A 21,470-nucleotide genomic window follows, 5' to 3' on the forward strand; every position below is an offset into this window, starting at 1 on the left:
TGGATCCTTCGCATTTTATCTCATTTTTCATTCAAATCAATAATTAGAAAAACACACATTTTCAAAGCAATGAGACTTAATAATGGAACTTCATGACATAAGGAAGAGTTTCTTATCAAGTTATTTAACTTGTTAACTATTGGTTGGTTATAAAGGATAAGTTAAGGCTGTGGGGAGTCTTAGCATTACTAGAAGAACAGTAAATTCAGTTTAATGTTAAAATACCAAAAGCCAGCACAAATACCAAAGATGTGATGAACAGACACATTTTGAAGAGCATGAATCTAGTTGTAGTTAAAAAATAAACAGAAACCCAGGTGCTGAGAACAAGCCATTTAGGGAAATTTTAAAAAGCTAGCTTCACTTCCTACACATTTCTCAAATGAGAGTGAGAGAGACAGAGGAAGAGAGAGAGAGAGAGAGAAAAAAAAAATATGGCTAATGAGAACAGTCTTTCCACGTTCCCCGGGAAGCAGCCCTGCTTAACATTTCTGTTCTGTGAATTTAAGAGAGTCAGCAGTGGTAAATTTGTTTTTAATATTCAAGCTTTCAAGCCTTGCAAGCTAGTTGGCCAATGGCCCTTTCTATTCCAATGTTTGTTGGTGCCTTATTTATACAAGCATTACATCCGGAGAGCCTTTGAATATAATTTCACGTGGATTAAGGGAAGAACATTTGCTTCTGCTAATCAGGACATCTGGTTATTTTTGTAACTCACAGACATCTGCATTAGGCAGTTCGACTTCCCCATTCCTCATAACAAGGTTAGAGCTTAAGAAGCCTCAAGGACCTCTAGTTGGATTTTATTATTTGCATTTTTTCACAGCCAGGTCTGTTTCAGAATTTCTTTTCCTAAATAGCACAAATCGATCAGCACCTTCCCAGGTATACATATGCTGTTGTAGCTAGCACTTTCTATGCGTGATTTTATAGCGTACATCTTGTACTCCAAGATTTTATAGTAGTTCAAAGCTACCTACATCTTTTTAAGGAACAGAAAGCACATATTCCCAAAAAGCATGGATAAAAACATCCAATTAACCTTATGATACACACAATATGGGTACACTTCCAAACATCCAACCAGGCCACTTACATAATACTAGTGTCAGGACTTGTTCTGACTCTTGTTATCACCGTGCTTTGGTTTGTCTCTTACAAGCGGCTTATCCTGCATATCTGCTCCCTACACCGAACAGAATAGTATTCTTTCCTTTCTATTCTTCAGGACAACCTTAAAGATTTCTCCAATCTTTTAAATTCATGCTCAAATTCTTCTTTACAGAGTTTCAGCTGAGGTTCAATTTCTCTGCCGTACTGCCAAATTGTGCCCCACATACTTCAGGAAGAAGGATTCCACGTGCAACAGAAGCCCTTTAGAGAAGACCTGAAACAATCAAGGCTTGGCTCTCACTACTTTGTTGCTTTCATTTTGCTACATTCCTTTCACCAACAAATTCATTTTCAGTCATCCCAGGGTTTTAAAGTACTAAACTTTGAAATTATACACTCTCACTCTCGGGTTGCAGGATTCTTCCCTCCCCCACTTCAGAGCTTTTATCAGTGCTTTTGTATGCTGGAACATGGTGTTTTCTTCATTTTCCCCGGCTATGTGGTAAGGGGCAGGGATGGGGGAAAAGCACAAAGTCGGCTTTTACAGGCTCTGAACATAAGCCAACATCCAAAAAAGATGTCAAAAACATATTTCTAGTACTAACAAGACTTAGCAAGAGCCAACAGATCCAGGGAGAGTTTTTAAAAACTTTTTATTTATTAAAATTCTCTAGATACAGATTAACTTTCTTTGTACAATATTTATTACGGTTTCATCTGCATAGGAGCTGCAAGTGCTCTGCAAAATGGGTTGTAAAATTGGCTAGTTTTGCTCTAGATTTCAAGTGTTTCTTGAAGCATTATTTTCTACCTTTTTATAACTACTTCCCTCAAAGGACCAATGCTGTTTCACTGGTCTCACTATAAAACCCCTTCCCCTCCCATCCCTGGTCATCGCCTACGCTTATTATTTTGATTATTTTTTTTTTCCCAAAAACTTCTCATTCTGAGCTTTCCTGTCGAGCAGACAAAAAGACCTCCACTTCTCATCACACTCCTTCCTTAGGGCTTTCTCACTCCCAAACATCTAATTCAACCACACTGTCCTCATCTCACTGTGCTGTTTTATGCTTTTCTTATTGTTTTTTCCTTCTATTTTTCATTGCAGGGAAGGGGAACAGGAGATACGAAACAAAGGTATGAAGCAGAAGTTAAGTTGTCTGCCCAAAGTCAAAATGACAGCATAGGGCAACAAATCCCAAATTCTGTGTCACACACTGCGTTAACTGCTTAGGGCACAGTTCCTCCCCAAAATAGTGGATGAAAGCAGCTCGCTCACTTAAAAGAAATGGCTACCCGGTGATCTCACTGCAGCGTTAGACTGACGTGAACTCACAGCATACTGTCTGCACCCATATCTTTCTTTACACCTTAGACAACGTGAACCAGGTGACCCCGCAGCCAAAGTGACTTGGTTTTCAATCTAGAAAGTACAGGTTCAAAGTACCTACAGAGTCACCAAGGAGCAGTTCAGGTGACATAGCTCTACCTCCACAACATGCCTCACAGCAGTAATTTGCCCATACAGGCAGGCCTTGGAGCTTTTTCCACCTTCCAAAGCTACGTTCATGATAGGAACCATCATCCACCACTGGACTATGCGGCAAATTTAGTTAATTTCCAATATGTGGTGTGTTTACTTCCACACGGTGCTGTTGAAAAATCTCATTGCTGATATAAAAACAAAACAGTGCGAGTCTAAACATGTCCCAACCTTCCATCACATCAAGCAAAAAAAAAATACTACATTCTTCTAATAAAAGAATGGAAAATTACAGATCAGGCACCGCACCTTATAACATTTGGCTAGCAAGCATCGTGGCCTTTTAACAGCTACCGCCCAAGAAACAAAACCCCTGAGTTCTCCTGATTTGGCTATACCAAATTTGAATGTGGTAACACAACAGCCCCTCCTATAACATTTCAATTTAAAAGCTCACTTTTAGGTTCTGCTATTACAAAATAATTCCAGCTCCGAAACAACATTTACTTGAACCAGAGCAGTATTATTGCAAATCTCATTCTGTTGGGTAAGGAAGAAGAGTTGGACCTGCTCTGGAGACCATCAAACGGGGTGGGTAGTCAAGCAATCAAAGAAGGAAAAATAAAGGTGTATATAGTATCTCGCTTTCAGATACCTTGGGGCTAGCAAACATTTTGTTCCTACAGGAAATTATACAGCTCTAGATCGCTGCCTATTGAGATGCACTATTCGCTGCTTTTTGCTACAACATGAATGGCTTATTAAACCTACAACATATCTGTTTTAGTTAACTTCTTGGTGGAGAGGGGCCAGGAAAACAAAATGTACTTAAATGCTGATTTTTTTTTTTCCAGGCTGAATGCCTTTCATCCAATAAGACATTCAAAGCAGTGACCCAGCAAATGGATTGAAAAAGCAATCTTCCGTCTCAGTGCCACATTATCATTCCTATTCAGTATTCTCGGTGAGATATCTCAATCAGCTGGATGTGTGTGTAAGTGACAGCGCAGCCCATTGCTGGGTTAATTAAACATTTGACTTTAACACCCTCCCCGTCATTAAGCAAATAAAAACAGATAATTCAAACTGCACTTCATCCATGGGGTACACAACATACATGTCAAAATTAAGAGAGTCCAAGGCCCTCAGGGAGTTCTGCTCGGGGAGGTAATCAGTTTAAATCTTATCTGGTTTATCAATTATTCTATTGATTAAAGCAGGGTGATTATACAAAACTCCCTCTTGCCACATGGGATACATGTCAGCAGAGCAGGACAACACAGGGAGGCTCAAAAACGATTTAAAGAAAATACAGACAGATGAATAACAGTCTATTAGTACATGCCAGCAATCCATAGATGGAAACCCCAATTCTTCCTTTTAAGCAAGTGAATTAAAGTCCTTCCAAATTAGAGTGCCAATGTTGTTACCTCATCTGCTTTAAAATCAGATCTATACGTTGAAAGGGCAACATTTCTTCGTTTTAAGCAGATGATTTCTTGCCCGGTATTTAAAACATGATTTATCAATACTGGTCTTGGAACACAACAAAGACACCAAACACAAGAAATCCCAGACTTTTTAAAAAGGCATTATACTTATTTATCAATGACTCTCAAAAAGTGGACGAAAAGAGTATTCTCAGTACTTGGACTCTCCCACATGACATAGCCATAAGTAGAACATTGTATTTTAACGATTAAAGTGTGACAGCTCATCTCGGACATAAAAAAGGTTGTGTTTTGGAGTTTTGGAGATGTTTTTTGTTTTGCAGCCCTATAAAGCGAGACATCGGCAGCTGCAGGAGCTGCCACAGCCACATTCTCCTGATTTTCACAAGCCCTCACACAAAATCCCACTGCAGCAATCCTTACTCCAACTTCTCTCTTGCATACAGCCACAGTACACAAAGCAATTCCAGTTACTTCTCAGTTTTTGTTTACAGGTGAAGAAAGGTCCAAAGGACCTCTGTCTCTTCCAAGGTCTGTTTGTGTCCGGAGTTTGTGAGCACAGTCCCACCTCCACTATCTTCCCAGTAATGTTTTGTTTCAAGTTTTACTGTCATATTCTAAACTGGATCCTAAACTGGCCTGTACAATACCTTGCCTTACACATACAAACGACAGACCTTTTAAAAAAAAATGAAACACTGCGGTCTAGGAAAAAAGAACGATTGAAATTTATTTATAAAAGTTCCCTCAAAGCAAATAATTAGCAGCAGAAGAAAGATCAGCCTTAAACCAGGTTCTTCCCCCCACCCCGTAACATCTCCTACAATCTGCAGGAGTAGACCAGTAGCACAAACTATTTATCAGTCATCTCATCGCATCTCAATTTTTAACCAGGACAGAGGGTACGAACCACAGTGCTCAACACGACGATGAGCCGGAGCCCCCCCAGTGCCCCACTGGCCAGTGCCGCTGGACTTACAGTCACAGAAATGTTAAGAAACAAGGAGAGCTAAAAAGCAGGCCTGAGGTATGTTCTTGCCCTTCACCTTCAGGAAGGGATTATATATATGCCACTCCATATTGGCACTGCATGTGCATCCAACCATACTTCAGCCTCTTCCTCCTAGATCTCTTTCCTTCTTTGGAATCAAACTAGAAACCTGCATTAGCATGCTGTATTTTACTCTCACCACTAGAAATACTGAGGGTGCTATTTGTAATTGTATTCTTTTAAGAGGTTTGTTCTCTGCAGCTGTTTTCTGCTTGCAGTGTATTTTGTGTAATCAGCACATCATCATAAATACATTGGCTGTTCCCCCGAGGGAAGCTGTCACTGTTTAATTTACAGAACAACCTGGCCAATGTGAATTCTAACACTACAGCACTATGGCAAGAAGTTACCACACTTGGAAAAACAGGTTTCTATGAATTTTTATATCAAGAGCTGGTCCCAGGACAATTTAGGTTCTAGAAATAGATTGTTTTTAAAAGCACTTTATACACTGGATGGAACAGATTCTTTCCCACTTACAGCTTCTTAAGGCAGCACCAATCCCAGACAATTTTAAAGGTGCCGACCCCAATCCCCCCCAAAATGACCATCTTCATTTCTGACTTTTAGCAAAAGAAGGCACTGTATGTAGAGGTCTTATGCTACATATTTCTTTTATATATATATATATATAAAAGATATATATATATATATTTTAAATGAAGAACAACCCAAAACATCAATGTGTTAGTTGTCTTCATTTCAACAAGGGAGAGTACTCCGTTGCAAGGTCAAATGTTATTACCTACATCAAATGGTTGCTGCACAGTTTATTACTCTGAAGATGCGATAGAAGAACAAGGCATATTCCTGAAAGAGTGAAAACGTATGCAGCTTTACTGGCTGAATGAAGAGTCGCTTCCTTTGTTTGCTGGATATATGGTCGTATTCTAAGAGAATAAATCATACGGATTTTTGCAGAAAGTTGGCAAAAGGTGGATGGTTGATCTTGCTATATACAGACAAAATTTAGAAAATTCCATAATGGTACAAAATCATAACGGCAATCATTTAAGAACTAAAAATGAACCCCAAATAAACATTTGGGCATGAACAATGAGTTACTTGGATATTTCATTAGCAATGGGTACTAGAAGCAGTCTAGCTGACTACTTGGAAAGGGAGCCAAGGAGGCAGACAACCTGATTTTGGTTTTTTTATACAGATATAGGTGTGTGTACATATATATTAAAAATAAAAATGCTTAAGAGAAACAACTACAAATATAAACAAATTTAATGGATAAATTTGTTTGGGAATTCTCCTCCAAAAGCAACACAAAACTATTTCATACATTAAAAAAAAAATATCTGCTTTCCATTTTGGGGGGCAGCAGTTTGTTAAACAAATTTCAGTGAAACTGAAAATTCCCAAGTTCCGTGTATAGCAGCACTTCGGTAATTCTCGGCGGTAATTAGAAGCCCTGTTTAACATCACCAGACACAGGGCAAGTATACAAACATAATAAAAAAGAATCATGCACATCACAGTGTATTGTTTATGTATTTTGACAAGCATAGTTTAATTTTACTTAGTTTGCAAGGCATTCTAGTAAATTATTTTCATCTATTTGAAGAGTAACAAAATCTAAGGAACAATCATTGAAGCAAAATAAATACCATCTTATCTTCAATATAATTTATCAGAATGATCTACCAAAGCTGAGTGGAAATGGCTGAAATTTTATGGAAAACTGAGTCATCTTGTCATCTATAGATGAAAGAATACAGGAAAGAGAATATGTGACCATTTTTATGCACCATATAAGTAGTAGCCAACAGAAAGCAGAAGAAATAAAAAGAACCTCACCCGACACAGTGTAGCAAAGTATCTCTTCAAGCCATGAATTTTAAGATTTAGCAACTCCATTTCTACACTAAGTGTTTGGGTTTGTCCCCCTGAAATTTGCACATGGCCACATAAATACTTGATTTCAAAGAAGAACTATTTCATTTTGTTCTCCCTATACATGCGTGCCTTTAAAGTTATTCAGAACTACTTCTGCATGTTCTATTTCCCAAGAGCCACTGATTTCTGACTAACACTGGCTTAATTGCCAGATGATGAAGTACTTCACAACTTCTCCAAATTTATGGTAAAAAACCATATTTTACATTTTTAAATTAAAATTATTAGTCCGTGGGCTATTAGCTCTTTGCCAGTTCCAAAGGAATAGGTAAAGTTGATCTTGTGCAACTGGCTCCCTCCAAAGCGCTGCCAGCGGACCCGGCAAATTCTGAAGGATAACGGAGCCCAGCCGTTTTGCAGGGGAACACGCTGGTGCGAAACGCTCGGAAACGTTTCCAATCGCTGCGAGGGGACTGCAGCAGGGTAACACTCACTGCCTCCTTTCCACATATAAAGCGAGAAAGATTAAGATCAGACCTTGGGAGAGCATGGAATAGTCACTAAAATATTATGTAAAAAAAAAATTAAAAAAATAAAATTATTAACAACCCCCCCCCCCCAACACATTAAGTGACATGAAAAAGCCGGTTTGTTACAGCTGTGGCAAGGCCCGGACCCCCCGGAGCCCCCCCCCGCCCCTGCAGTACCGGCGGGGGCCGTGAGAGCGCAGCACAGCCCGCGGGATGGCCGGGCCCCCCCCGCCGCCCCCCGCACACATGCGCGCTGCCGCCTGCGCGCACACCCACCGCCTGATTCTAATTCAATTAGTGCAGCCGGCAACTCCAGAAAAGAGTAATTCAATTAGTGCATTGTGGAGCTCTACAATACCTCCAAGCAGATGTTCGCAATCCTGAGGAACCGCAGCTAGCTTTAAAAATACCTGTACGCCGTCAGTGTGGCGCTGGCATATGCCATTTGTCACCACGGCTTTATACACCTTTCTGACTTCTAACAGGGGAGAAAAGAACAACTCGGATGAGGTTTTGTTTCATTTTTTAAACTCCTCAGCCAAACTAATGCCGGTGTGCTAAAGACCCTGCCCTCTCCATCCCGGGAAGAGCACATTTCATAGTAACGAGATCATTAACACAGAAGGTGAAGGAGGGGAGGCTTTTTAGCTACAACGCAGTTTAAATTAATTGTCATGCTGGGCATACTGGGGTGCTATTTCTCAGTGACAGGTACTGTCACACTTCTTGATGCTCAGACTGACAAACTACTAAAAGCATGTGCAACTTTTGACAATCAATACACGTGGAGAATAAATGCCGATTTCTAATTACTAAGTTGCAATGTACTGCCAAAAAACCCCAAACCGTCTCCACTGACCCGCGGAGCGGGATTTCTTTGCCATCTGAAAGGAGAGAAGCGTCTCTTGTCGTTGCTGCTGTCTGAGAGCTGAGATCTTGCAGCACAACCCAGGGGCGTCACAGTTTGGTGGCCTTCCCAGCATAGGTTACGCCACCAGCCAGACAAGGCCATTAGATTTAAAAGGGGATAAACCCTAAATATGTTTAACAAAGCTGTTCTGCAGTCACCGGGCTTTGACTTTATTTATGAAAAAACCCCAGTTAGGATAACCCTCTTGGTCCTCCTACAGTGGAGCTCCCAAAAGTCCGAACCGCAGATGGGGGCTGGAGTCAAGGGCAAAAAATCATTCAATTAATTTGGCTTCCTTTCTGCTCCTTCTCATATCCCCTCTCACGTCTTTATAATTGCTCCTGCCGGGTGGTAAGACGAGGAGGAACAGGAGAAACTGCTGCCGACCACCTCCAACAAGAAACTTTGCTTAAAAAACCAGGTGTCACATTGTGGCAGTTCAATATTTCATAGCCAATACAAGGAATGTGCAACAACACTGCAACTTTAAATCTTTGCCTCCCCGCGTCAGTCTCTCTCCTCTCATTGTAATGCCAAAGGGAACAGCAATCAGAGTGGAGATGTTCAACGTGATAGAGGTCAGGACACCGGTGGATCAACGTACCAGAAACACGACCTTGTTTATTTTTTTCCCCAGTATTATTGTTTACAGGGTGCTTTGCTCATGTACCTTGTGGTTCTTAGCTAAAAGATGAAATTACAGCCCAGGATGAAGCGCCCAGGCACACATCCAATTTGTGTTTCCATCTCAGAAAACAAAAAGCTTCTGAGGCCCTCGGGCTGCCATTCAAACTTGGAGAGGCTGACATTTTTAACAGCGTGAACCAGAGACTGGCAGAGGGAATGATCTAATGCATTTCTGACTTGTCAATCAAAGATCTCACCTCTGCTGTCTTGTAAACAGTTGGGGGCCACCTAACTACATTCATAACCAGGGGAGAGCCTGCCGCCAGCCGGGGGGGGTGCTGGAGCCACATGCTCTGGCTATTAGTCACCAAAACGATGGTTCCGTTCTCCAGGCTCACCGCAAACAGCCCGCCGGCAGATTTCACGGGGCCGCTGGGAGAGGGCAAGGGGGGAATACAAAGCAGGCTCGGTCCAGGGCAGCCACGTCTCCAAGCTGATGGACTCTATTGACTGGCCACCCCATCTCTCCCCCAGTTAGAGCCAGAACCACGCACAGCAGCAAACGTTCACTCCAAAGCAAAACAATTTCCTTCAAATGCTTTTCTCACAAATGCGTTGCTGAGCACGCACAGCTTGCCCACTCCGACTTCAGCTTTAGCCTCCTGTACAACCATAAATAATGTACTACTACTCACATTTGCACCATATTTCTCAGCAATAAAATGTCAACTTTTAAGACAGAAATGCATGAATAGGCTGAAGGAAATTTAAAGAGACAACTGTTTCTAACAATTTACTGATAAGGCTTCTTTAACAAATATTCCACTTCCTAACAAGAAAATATAAACATTAAAAAAAAACAGATGTAAGAATCAATTGAGAAATGAGTTTGTGTCTTCTGTGTGGGCGTAACAGACTTCCATCACTGCAGACCATTTACTTCTTTCACACTCTCACCTTTCTCCAGAGCGATCTCAGCCCGCAGAAAGGGGCGGTTGTACATCACATTCATGGTGCATCTCTGCCAGCGCGCTCCCGTTTGCTCCCATTTGCATTGCACAGTTTGGCCGTGCTCTCCTCAACCAGGACAGAGCTTTCTGCCAAGACCAAGGAAAACACACCTCGCTTCTGGCAAAACCAAGCAGAAGGTAGTTCCCTTCATCTGACAAGCCCTGATGTGCGGTTCTTTATGTTCAAGACCTCCACTTCAGGTAAAGCAAAATGTGAATTTCTGGGATTCCAGAGAAACGCTTCAAGATGCTGCGACCCCTGCCACAAAAGTTAATCATCCTCTTTGACTACTAGAGCCTGTTACAGAAATAGTTTCAGATCTGGCAAACTAAAGCTGAGAAGACAACTCTTCGCTTTTTCACTGGTGCCCACAGACAATGAAGTAAAAGCATGACTCTTGTCAGAAAACGTTTACATTCTAAACTGGAGCTGGTATTTGTGAGGGGTGTCGATTAGGTAAAAAGGAAGAGCTGAGCTCTGTGATCGCCCTGATACACAACCTTTGGCAGGACTTTTAAACTGCTCCCTAAGTCTCCTCATTTATACAGTAGCTTACAGAAACAAATTCAAGGAAATACTATCCTATTCTGCAAACCCGGAAGGATTAATACAATCGTTTCCTTGGCATATTTGGCGGCTGTAATTGTAAATCAGAATTTTCAGAGAACTGCGACTATTAAAAGCGACATAAACTGAGCCTTGTGAGACGCATGGAAAATATTTTAAGAGGGAAAGTAATTATCTTCAAATGAAAAATGTCATGAAAAGAGACACCTGTTGGCACATCTGGAAACTTCCAAAGCATGGATTTCTAGGAAAAAGAATATGCTCTGCATAACTTTGTTTTTTTATTATTATTAAGAGAATTTACATGCAACGTAGTTTTCAGTTGCTTTGCAGAATAACAGTACAGCGTCTTGGATGACAAATTTTACTGAAAATGGAAGGGCTGGCCTTTTTCTCTTGTTAAAATATCATTTTTGACTCCCTCCCACAGTGCCTTATAGGAGTTCATGTTCCAGTTTGCTGCCATCTTCCACCATGATCTCTATAAAATTCAGTTACACAACAGACTGTCAGCTGCAAAGCCCTTTGAGATAAAAGATGTTAAGAAGAACTGTTTCTAGCTCCTTATTCTCCCATTCCCGGGTTTAGCCTTAAAACCTTTCCCACTGTGGGAGGAATGCCAAACAGAGCTGAGGAACCAGAAGATCCTGTTTTCACACAAGTGTCTCCGATAACTTCATTTTTCTTCTTTGTGTGTTTTTATTATCTGACATATTACCAGAATCCTCTCAAAATCGACTATCTGCCAATGTTTCCCATGAGAAGTCAGCAGGGCTTTAACGGAGCTGTTCAAAAAGAGCCTCTTTCCACATTTCTGTCTGAGCATCTGAAGGTAAGCATGTAAATAACTAGACAAATTCAGCAGTGACTAAGTAGCCTTCCAGATGGCATCTTCTCTTTTGCCACAAGCAAAGAACATTGATATGCTTCTCCAGTTACTTCAAGCTTGCTACGGAAAAAAGAAAATAACTTAATATGAGAAAATTTGCTGGGCTACAAGAAAGTCTTTAATGCTTTCCTGAAGATTTGATACCAAAAAAAAGCATTAAAGAACAATGAAATACTGCAACATCACAGCTTCAAGCGGGCTACAAACCGTTCCCATGTAGACTTCTGCACTGGAAAATGCAGAAGCCATGCCTCAGAGAGGGGAGTTTTCTTCAAACCATGCAAGTTAATGGGGATCAAAGCCCATTGAAAAAAAAAAAAAACCAGACTGAAATACGGATGACTCATTGCTGCAGAAGCTGCTGATGGCAATTTAGTTTCTCTCTTAATTGGCACTAAACATGTTCAACACAGGAGTCGGAGTGCTGTGAAGAGTACCAGTGTACCATTTCAGATGGCAAGTGGGGCAGACTTCCCCAGTTCCCACAGCCACTAAATACACATGGAAACATCTCCCAGAATCTGCAGGAACGCAAATGTCAAAGTCCTACTACTCTCCCAAGAAGGCAGTACGCAGTGAATCGTTGTGCAGCTGACTCATTTGACCCCAAATATCAACACGCTGCATTAGCAGAGAAGTTATTATTCACATCTATCATTAGCAAGAACATCTTGAGCTAAAAGAGGCTAATTTCCCTTCCCCTTTGTAATATATGCTTATTCAGTGTAATCAAAAATAATCCAAGTAGAAAGGAGGCCCAATTTGAGTTTATAAATCGCTTTCCATATACTGCTAAGGTTCTCTAAAACCTGAGCTTAAAGAGATCTGAGATTTATTCAACAGCAGAAAGCCCAAAAATGAGGCCCATCCGATTTAGTCAAATTATGCAAATCAGGACTAGAAGTAGGAGTCTGAATTCTGCCTGTTGTCTCCAGAGTCCTCTTAGACTAATAAAAAGTCGTCTTCCCCCTCCCCCACGGAAAGCTCTGCTAAAAGCTTGCTTCAGCAAAGGAGGCCTGGCAGGACACCTTCCAGAGTCCATCAGTGCTACTGCTGGGTCAGCAAAAAGAGCTGCAGCAAAATGATGCAAGACGCTTAAGCCTCCCCTGAGCCTGCAAGGATTATTTCCACAGTGCTCTCCTGGCCCTGGGAGCAAGAAGACAAATTCCAAATAATTTTTGCATGCTGCGTGCTTTAGAGGCAGGTAATGAGCTTTCACCAAAATGATTGAAAATTTCAGAAAGATTCTAGCTTATTCATTATGTCTGGTTTTGCAAGATGCTGGTGAATAAAACTCTCTGCCATAGATTAGGTCCACAGCAGCGTAATCCAGCAGCATAAACCTTGAAGTAACCATTCCTGATACCACAAACTCCAATGAATATGCAATCTACAGAGATATTCCTGAGGTGCCTCAGTCACTGCAGTTCACAGAGAACATCTCAGAGTATCCAACATGAACGTAACATCTCTGCAGTCCAGCCTCTGCTGCTCTCCTGGTTATAGCCACGTCATCGTAAAATGCTTGCAATGATCTCGAGAGCCCTGTCTAGGTTTCTAGATGCTCAGCCAATAGCTGCCTCACTCTCTACCCACAGGCATTGTAGAGATTCACTGGTCACCCAGAGCTTCTGAACAAACCTGTCTGGCAGAAAGCTGCCTTGAATCTAAGACATTCAGAGACCAAAGAAAAAACAGGTTTCCTTTATTTGACTTTTGATTGACAGCTTACTTGTACAATAATTTTCTGTAGTCAAGATGTCCAGACTACTGCTAACAAACCTGAAGTAAACAAATGCTGGCATCAATTATCACTATGGCAATGAACCCACCCCCTCAGTCCTCTAAGTGGCATACAGAAAATTTAGATAGGAGGGGAATTACTGCATGAATAGCCAGATTGGAGACTGTGTGATGGATACTGCTTGCCAAATATAATTAAGTGATATATTTTTAACACAATCGAAAGCCAATGGAAAAGATGATGGTACCAAGCCAATTTAGACAAAATAATTATACTACATCGAGGTAATGGAAATGCCCCCAGTACTGAGCTGCCCTGAATCTACACAGGATGGGTTTAAATACCAGAGGAGATGTGAATGACATAGGAGAGGCATACAGTATGAGGCAGAATAAATGGAGGGAAAGCAAGCAAGGAAGTAAAGAAGGAGATGCACACGTACACAGATGGAGAGAAAAGGAGGAGGGGGGAGAGACAGAAAGTACCTGGAAAGCTGGGAGTGCGCCAGTCCCTGGGTTATACAGGCATCGCAGCGAGGGCATGCTGTCCGCCAGGCTGGAGCAGCCCAGCCACAGAGATCTGGGCATAGAGCACTGCAGAGAAAGGACAACTATGAGATGGGACTGTATGAGACAGGATGGCACAGATTACAGGAACTTTCAAGGCTTAGCCAAATGGCATCAACACAACTGCACCTCTCCTTAAAGACTGAGACATCTTTCAGAGAACACAAACTGCTGATGTGTCTATTCCCTGGGAGAAGCTTTACAGATGTCATAGTAGCAAGAAAAAGGCACTACGGATCAAGAAAGTAACTTTTTCAACAATTTTCTACACCAATGTGTGAGTCTTTTTCCAGTTACAAAAAGTTTCTTTCCAATTAATCAGACCTCTTCTCCATGCACAGCCACACTCCAACCACAACACAAAGCAAGCAATTTTGCAAGGGAAGCAGAAAAGGAAATGAGAACTTCAAGTGTAACAGTGGCAGGGAAAGAAAAGGTTTTGTATGTTTGTTTTTTGTCTGTAAAGGGGATAAAAGGAAAAACTTGCAATCCAAGGTGAATAGGAACTTGGTGACACTTTAAAGGAGTTTCATGTTTCTGCTTGCCTTGTTATTCGTTAAATACAATCCAATTATTATAATAAATTGATTCTGTTCCTCCAAACACAAATACAAAAAAAGGAGCCAAAGCAGCCAATGAAGGAAAATACTAGCCATTTTGATAGTTAAAGCCATTACCCCCTGAAATATAAGAGTTGCTTGTTCATTTTACACCACTACTATTAAATTTAGGGATGCATTATGATAGCAATTGCTTTTACCAGCCACGGAGTTTTTGATGCCATAAGCACTGCTGCATTTGTCTAATTACTGGCAAGGCAGGAAAAACCAACTATATTTCAAATTGGCAGACAGCTATGAAAACCATAGGATGTGAAAGACATTAGAGATTTCAAACCCTCATAACTCTTCTTTTTTTTGCAATTCTTCCCCCCCATCCTTCTTTTTGTAAAGGGGGGATGGGAGGAAATCTGAGTGGAAAGGGCAGCTGGAATGGGTATGAAATGACAGCTGCCTTTTGAGTCACCGTTTCTTGCCACTCTTAAGAGGGCTGGAAAGCCTCGCACAGTCTTGCTCTAAATTAGTATGTAGGAGCAACGTAACCCATCCTTGAATGAGCAGAAAGGTGATCACCAACATCCATAATCTGGTACTGTGCAGACAGCCACAGAGAGATTAACCCTGTCTATCACCACGTTCTTTGCTGTACTTTGTTGCCATTTACACTGCAGTTCCAGAAATAGTATTAAAAGACTGCTGAAGAACATAACCTCTACAAATGGGATTACTAGAAGTTTATGATACCTTAAAACAAATTCCTCCCCTCATTTCCATTTAAAAAAAAAAAAAAACCTCTTCTCTTTACAAAGATACTGAAACTCGAGAACTTGAGTACTTTTTAATATTACACATCACATGAATTTGTGGATAATGCCCCTCTTGAAGACCAAAAAAATTACAGCCATGGTCTTATAACAAGCAACAAAAATCTGAGCCATACTTCCTTGTCTGCCACCCTAACCTCCCAGAAACTCCCACATACAAAAACCTTCCAAATGCCAGCAATCCTTCCTTTGTAATGTAATATGTATCACTCCAGCTATTAAAAGCTGTTGTGACAATCAGCCTTAAAATATATATATATGAAATAGACATCTATGTTTCAGCATTTCCATGATTAAATAATACATTTATTTAACTCAAAGTTCTTGATCACTGTTCAAGAATGTAACAGTAATAAGGGAGACTGACTACAACATGGTATCTCTGATGATGCAGAGCAAATTCACTAGGTCATTATCAGCTGATTACCGTTACCTATCCTAGGATTCATAACAGAAGACAAAATAAATATGAGGTGATTATGTTATTATTTTTGTTTTGCAGACTTATCAAAGTCTTGCCCCAGCCATTTATTCCCCCTTCTCGGGCTTTCCCATCCCTCGTGCTGACTCAAGTTTTCACGCTGCAATAATGAAGAACTGATTGCCATTAAAATTAGACTGACAAGAGAAAAGAGGTTACTTTAAATATTTGTACTGACCAAAGCATGGAAAGACACAGAGGCAGGAAAAATGACAACCAGTCTGTCAGTGGAAAGGCAAGCTTAAATTGCATCAAAATTTACGTGAGATTATGGCTCAAGTGAAAGTCACTACAAGCTGTAGGTACAGCCCCCATTGTGCCAGGGCACTTGCAAGGTAATGAAATGTCTTCCTCTAAAGTTGCCGTGATAACAAAGGAAAGCATTGGAAGGCTATTCTGCAGAACTCCCTGCACCTACAGAGGGTACTGTTACTCACCCATGCACTCTCACTGCTTAGTATTATTCCAGAGTTAGGAAGCATGCAGTAAAAAATTACCAACACCTTACATGACTTCTGAATCTGCTCTAGTATATAACAAAATTTATATTACCAATAACAGTTCTGTTACCTATTTTAAAAAAAAAAAATAAGTGTGAAGTTGTACACAGTGTGGGAGAAAATGTCATTCCTGTACTTGCCTTTTACCTATTGAAGGAAGCAGAGACGCTAAATTACTGTTGGTGACTGAAAGAGGCTTATTCACAAGCATGAACAAAAGGCCCCAGGTGCTTCAATAGAAACAGCTTGTGTGTAAATCAGATGAGTGACCCAACAGAACAACTTCATTTACAGCCTGATCTCTGAAAAATCTCAACAGCCTCGATCCCCCTCCACTGAGCAAGCCACGCGTCAAACACTCACTTTTGTACTGTCAGCTCCACAAACAAGGGACTGGCCTCAGTGTTCGCTGCTTGAAAGCTGACTGACAAAATCCTCTCCTGAACTCAAGTCAATCTACATCGATTCTTCAAAACAAAGATACAGAGGCACAGCGTTTGGACTACAGCCAAATGGGAACGCTGATATTGCTTGCTAAGTACTGGGCCAGGATGCGGCAGCCTCTCTACCTTCCTGACTCCCAATTGCATTAATCGTTTCGATGTCTGCACAACTTTCGGACCCAGAGACGCAAAGCTTTTCATTTATAAAAGCTAAATATCTTTAATACACACTGAGTGGCATAAGACAGGGAATTATTTGACAATAAACACAATTTCTTTTTCCAACTGATTTTTAAGTCCCATTCCCTGAACTCCGAGATACATTCTCCCACTAAGGAAATACAAGGAATACAGTTTCAAACAAGACCAGCATCCTCCTCCTGACAGAGGCTGGTACCAGCTGCTCCACTGGTGATTAAAAAGGGCTTGTCTTATTTTGAATTAAAATAGGCTAGAAGCATTCACAGTCACTGCTGAGCTGAGTGGGCAGTAACCGTGAGCTGAAGGGAAGCCGTATTTTAACCTATTCAATTATTATTGTAACTATACCGCAAGAACATTTTTGACTACATCAGATGTTCTGCCTCTAATAGCCTACCCTCTCTTCCAATTATTTGATGTCCTAAAGACAAATCTCAATACACACTCAATGGCTAAATTTTTGCCAGTGTTAAAAATTGGTTATTTACTTTATCTGCTATTGCATTACAAGATTATACATTACCATTTCAGACTTTTTTTTTTTTTATCAAATTTGTTCTCTTCTAGTCCTTCAGCAAATACAATATACTAGGGGTAACTAACGCAGTTTTAGTAAATTGTGTTACAGGTCAGAAATATATCACCTTGTCCTGTAAAACTAACTGGCTCTACATGGAGAAAAAAAAAAACAGAACTTCTTGGACTACTACAATTTACAACTATAGTGCACAGGTGTGAAAACACAAGCTCACCACACTGAACTCACTGTAAAACAAGAAAAACAAGAAAAAATAACCAAACAACAGTTTAAGGATATTTTCTTTATAAACACTTTGGAGAAATTAGTTAGACAGTAGTACAGAATTACTATCTTTAACTGTGGTGCATTTTAACGTAATAAAGTGTAATAACCTATTATCCCTGCCTGAAGCCTGCACTCAATCTTATGATAATATGCGTGCCTAAAATGCCTTTGATTTACAGGTAACCTAACATATTTTTGCCCATCTTCACAAGTTAGTGGCAAAGCCAAAAAAGGAAACTCAATTTTTTCCAAAGGCCGTTTTTTGGTCAACTGTACAATACTCATTTTAGCTGCTAACCGCATCTATTTCAACCCTTTCCTAGTTCTGAATTATTTCCCTTCTAGTACAGCGTCCAGTGCTTTATGCAGTTGAACTCTAAAGATAAACCAGTAACAATTTCCCCTTCTCTTGGGAAGTGGGAATTAAGATCCTGTTCACCCAATATTTTCATTATGGAGCATAAATAGAATACGACACGTGTCAACAAGATCTGAAGAGATAAAAACTGAGAGAAAGGGGCCTTTTTCTGGTTGGTCCCGCTGATCATAAGCCAAGGAACTGGATAAGGCTGTACAAAGAAAAACAGAAACAGAAGTTGTAACTATTAAAAAAACATGGACAAGAGGGGGAAAAGAAGTGCTAGAAATTCTACCACCCAAACGGGAACAGATAAAACATAAGGGATGCTCTGAAGGGTATTAAAACTATACACACCAGACTTGAGCTTGATATGAGGAGACAGATCTTTTCCGACCTCTTTTTTTCCTCACTTAAGAAAGCGAGTATGGGATGGCTGGCAAGTACAATCCTCCCTGAAAGTCTCTTTGGCAGTACTGTTCCCTGCATGCTCTCTAAAAACTAATTCTCAGGAAATGTGCCTTCAGAATTTTGGTCCTTTACAACGCTTTATCAAACACATGCTCAGATGTTACTAGGATTCCTAATACCCACAATTATTTTTATAATATAATACAAGAAATGTGAGAAGAAACCCCAATGCTTTTCAATCCCACTTATACTTTTTTTTGGCCCTATATTTAACTAAGCCAATGCCAAAAATATAAACACACATCACTTTCGCATTGTGTGGAGCCTGCACTATTCCGTCACCACAGAATGCAATACGTTGTATGAAACATATCAGATAAGGCAGCTGCTATTTACATTACAAATGCTGGTCTCATGAAACTTAATAACAATTCCAGAAATTTACTTCTGCCTAAAAAGTGATTTTGGTTCCTTTCTTTGATCCACTTTTCATCCTTTCAACCTCCCGCATATACATAAAAATGAAAACGTGTCTCCTATTTTTCCCTCTACTGTCCAGAGAGGTGTTCTGTTTGATTAAATATACATGATACAGGTATAAAAAAAGAAAATAAATTCCCAGTGCACCTTGTGTACTCTCACAATTAAAAAACCTGTCATACATATTTCATTTTTTAGCTTGGGTAGCACTTGATCATATAGGCTTCTTGCCTGAGAAAAAAGTTTATGATACAACTTAAAAAAAAAACTGCAAAAAACGGAATGAGAATATTCTTTTTTTTTTTTTTTAGTAGTATTTTTGTGGGGCTTTGTTTTTTTTTCTTTTCTTCCCCCCCATCCCAACAGTGGATACACAAGGCATACTATATACATAATTACATGAGAGAGCCACCCAGCTTTCAAAGGAGTCATTCTAGTGAATTGTGTAAATAATATGCCTTTAGAAACCCTAACATATGAATACAGATTTACCAGTTATGGAGCAGTTATATACCTGAGAGACAAGAATACCCATTTTAAAAAAAAAAAGAAATCCTGCCTAATTATGAACTTACCAAAGAGACTAGCATGGCTCAGAGCAAATTAATACTTTTATAACTTTCTCCAAAAGTTTTTTGGCTGTTTTCATTTGAAAATAAGAAAAATGTTAAAAACTGTAAGTCTTAATTAAGCCAAAAACAATGGCCAAAACCCATACAGTTAGAGTTTACACGTCCTTACAACCCAGACCACTGTTCCCTGCACTTAAAGCAAGATAATTCTGACTTTCCTTGTCACTGGCAGTTTTTCTTGAAAGTCTTTCCATGGTAAGAAGATAGATTTAAAAAATAAAGAGGCAATACGGTACTCCTCAGAGTGTGACCATGGGAAGGATCTCCCAGGGTTCAACGAGCCCACAAACTGTCAGGTTGTCCCCCTGGCATATATTGCACCAGAATCATGAAGGGCAACACGCAGCTGCCATCATAACCAATGCTTCTCTCAGCATTTATTGCGCTCATTTTTGTCACATTTCCACAAGCATATTTGGGGACGATTAAAAGTGGTTTGTGTTCCTGTTTTACTATAACAAAAGTAATTGAGCTATCGTATTAAAGACCCGCAGAGCATTTTCACAAACTGCAAATCAAGCAACCCAATACCACTTATGGAAAGCTGAGAATATGTTCCTGGGACAACCGTAGGATCTATCTTCAAAACAATTACATCTCGCAAATCAGAGGCTGAAACATGCTACCAGGGTTCAATTATAACACCCTTCCTAGATTCCAAACATAGGAAATACCGTACCTCATACCGTGGTACAGATCACTGACTTCAGCACAGCAGTTTTCCCCTTCACCCTATGGCTCAGGGGGTTACCGCATTCTGCAAGTTTTGCTGTGCACACACAGCTCAAACCGCTGTAAACAATTCCTTTTCCTTCAGCCTCCAACTTTTCATGTAATTGCTCAGTAAGTTTTCCTTACTGTACACGATATGCAAACGCTAATCTTCTGGTAACTCCCTAGCTTACAGTAACCTTTTACAAGACATTCCAGTTCACTAGGTACTCTTAAACAAAGATAAGGGACATAGAAAAGAGTTTACATATTCAGATTATCCAAATAATTTCTTACCTGAGTGGGATCCAGGAGGATCAAATCACAGCTCTTAGGTAAATGTTTGTGAAGTTTATTTTCCCCAAGAGCGGTTACCGAAGGGATTCCAGATCAACAGAAGTTACACGCCCCAGAAAGGGGCCAACTTCCCATCTATAGGGGAAGATCCTCATTTGCCAAGTGCTTGAGGGAACTTGTGCAGATCGTATCTGAACTAGACAATACTGATGTTTTCATAAGTTATATCTCTTTAATCCATGAAGCTGATAAGTCTAAACCAGTGTACCCGCAGAGCTTTAAATTCAGATGCCATACCCTTCTTTAAGGGGTATAACATGCAGAGACTTGTGTGCGCTTCTTTAAACACACACCAAAGATGGTGGTGTTAAAAGCAAGCCCTACCCAAACTTACTAAAAGCAATCTCACCAAAGTCTAAAGCACAAAACTATCTGAAGGCTTAAAATGGAGATCTTACAAGACCAAGAGCATTAGGCTCTTTTGTAAGTGACAAAACGTAGTTAAAATCTTACTATGCCGTAAGAGAGAAATCTAATTTTTTGACATAGGCATCCTGCATGAATTTGGGCAGAGTAACATGGCATCTCAGTTCTGCATCCACACAGCAAGGACAACAGAACTACCCTGCCTGAGAGAGGTGCCAGAGACCGAGGGTGTCCTTAATTATGAAGTTCTGATATATAAACCCCAAAAACTGAAACAACAGCAAGCCAAGAAGAGAACAGTGAATCATCACCTTTATAATAAAAAGCAGGAAGAGCAATATACCAACTGTCTAACCATATTGAACCTGAACAACCACGAGGCTTTAAGAAAACACCCAACCCTACCAGAAATGGGTTGAAACCTCTTCAGCTTGGGACACTTCTATGACTTCAGTCAGTCTAGATTTCCATCACACAAACTACAGAGAACAAACCTACATTGGTGGAAAGATAAAATGGAGGCTTCACTAGATTTTCCCTCATTTCTAGTT

At 40.3% G+C, this 21,470-nt stretch overlaps 1 protein-coding gene across 14 annotated transcripts in view; it reads right to left on the reverse strand.

Moving 5' to 3' along the window:
- Nucleotides 1-21,470, reverse strand: part of BTRC (beta-transducin repeat containing E3 ubiquitin protein ligase) — a 118,679-nt gene that overhangs the window by 76,671 nt on the left and 20,538 nt on the right. For 9 of the 14 annotated variants that reach the window (XM_074590120.1, XM_074590118.1, XM_074590113.1 and 6 more), the window contains one exon: nt 13,710-13,817. The exons of the other annotated variants lie outside the window; for them this stretch is intronic. In XM_074590120.1, the coding sequence (XP_074446221.1) occupies nt 13,710-13,817 (108 nt within the window). The remainder of the gene's footprint in view (nt 1-13,709; nt 13,818-21,470) is intronic. 14 annotated transcript variants of the gene reach the window in all.

The sequence above is a fragment of the Larus michahellis genome, chromosome 6 (genome assembly GCF_964199755.1).
Source record: "Larus michahellis chromosome 6, bLarMic1.1, whole genome shotgun sequence".
Taxonomy (NCBI): Eukaryota; Metazoa; Chordata; class Aves; order Charadriiformes; family Laridae; genus Larus; species Larus michahellis.